This window comes from Colobus angolensis, unplaced genomic scaffold, assembly GCF_000951035.1.
Source record: "Colobus angolensis palliatus isolate OR3802 unplaced genomic scaffold, Cang.pa_1.0 Scaffold86, whole genome shotgun sequence".
Lineage (NCBI taxonomy): Eukaryota > Metazoa > Chordata > Mammalia > Primates > Cercopithecidae > Colobus > Colobus angolensis.
In genome coordinates, this window is record NW_012122487.1 from 3,817,105 (window position 1) to 3,818,811 (window position 1,707).

Sequence of the window (1,707 nt, forward strand, 5' to 3'; positions counted from 1 at the left end):
CTATTTATTTATTTATTTATTTTTATTTTTGAGATGGAGTTTTACTCTTGTCTCCCAGGCTGGAGTGCATGGAGTGCAATGGCATGATCTTGGCTCACTGCCACCTCTGCCTCCTGGGTTCAAGTGATTCTCCTGCCTCAGCCTCCTTAGTAGCTAGAATTACAGGCACCCACTCCTACGCCTGGCTAATTTTTGTATTTTTCGTAGAGACAAGGTTTCACCACATTGGCCGGGCTGATCTTGAACTCCTGGCCTCAGGTAATCCGCCCGCCTTGGCCTCCCAAAGTGCTGGGATTACAGGCATGAGACATTGCTTCCTGCCTTCTTTATGGTCATAAAAAGAGAAAGGTATTTTAGGTTCTGAATATTCACCTGTGAGAAGTCTATTTAATTTATATGTGGTGTACCGATTAAACTTTCAGTTCCATTTCCTTTCACTTCTCTACAACTATTGTTATTTTCTTAAATTTGACTCAGTGCTTTTTTGGTATCTTCATATTTTGAATAAAGTTTTTTTATGCTATTATAGGTATAGAATAAAAGATGATCTCACAACTATAAGACAATCTGTTGTTGAAAAGCAAGGAGAATGGCATAAAAAGTGGAAAGAATTTCTTGGTTTGTCTCCTTTCAGTCTAATTAAAGGTTGGACTCCAGTAAGTAATGTTGACTTGCCCCTGTTCTCCCTGCCCCACTTTTTTTTTTTTTTTGAGACAGTGTCTTGCTCTGTTGCCCAGGCTGGAATAGAGTGGCATGATCATAGCTGGCTGGACTACAGTGGCACGATCATAGCTAGCTGGACTGCAGTGGCACCATCATAGCTGGCTAGAGTACAGTGGCATGATCATAGGTTGTTGTAACCTTGAACTTCCGGGTTCAAGCAATCCTCCCACCTCAGCCTTCTGAGTAGCTGGGACTACAGGTGTGTACCACCAAGCCTGGCTAATTTTTTCTTTAATTTTATACATAGGGTCTCCCTACATTGCCAAGGCTGGTCTCAAACTCCTAGACTCAAGTGATCTTCCTGCCTCGGCCTCCCCAAAGTACTGGGATTACAGGCGTGAGCCACTGCACTCAGCCAATTTGCCTTTTGGAGAGTAGTTTAATAAATGGCAGTGTGTGAATTTATTGTGTTACGAATGACCTAGAAATGTTGTATGTATGTCATCTTTGCATTTGAGTCTAAAGTTTCTATGTTATAGTTTCTGTAATTTTTCTAAATATATATATAATATAATATCCATAAGTTGCTGTTGTCATTTACAGTTAATATTTTTAGATTCGAAGGATTGTATTAAAAAGAAAACAATTATTATTATTATTATTTTTTGCGACAGAGTCTTGCTCTGTTGCCCAGGCTGGAGTGCAGTGGCATGATCTCAGCTCACTGCAACCTCTGCCTCCCAGGTTCAAGTGGTTCTACTGCCTCAGCCTCCCAAGTAGCTGGGACTAAAGGTGCCCGTCACCATGCTCGGCTAATTTTTTAATTTTCAGTAGAGATGGGGTTTCATCATGTTGGTCAGGCTGGTCTTGAATACCTGACTTCAGGTGATCCACCCACCTCTCCCTCCTAAAGTGCTGGGATTACAGGCGTGAGCCACTGTGCCCAGCCAGAAAGCAAGACTCCTCTTGAATGGCGGGAACCCGGGAGGCGGAGCTTGCAGTGAGCCGAGATCGTGCCACTGCACTCCAGCCTGGGCGACAGAG

At 43.0% G+C, this 1,707-nt stretch overlaps 1 protein-coding gene across 1 annotated transcript in view; it reads left to right on the forward strand.

Annotated features, from left to right (window-relative positions):
* Positions 1–1,707, forward strand: part of HAUS6 (HAUS augmin-like complex, subunit 6) — a 72,291-nt gene that overhangs the window by 36,594 nt on the left and 33,990 nt on the right. The window contains exon 9 of the mRNA XM_011930414.1: positions 511–656. Coding sequence (XP_011785804.1) covers positions 511–656 — 146 coding nt within the window. The remainder of the gene's footprint in view (positions 1–510; positions 657–1,707) is intronic.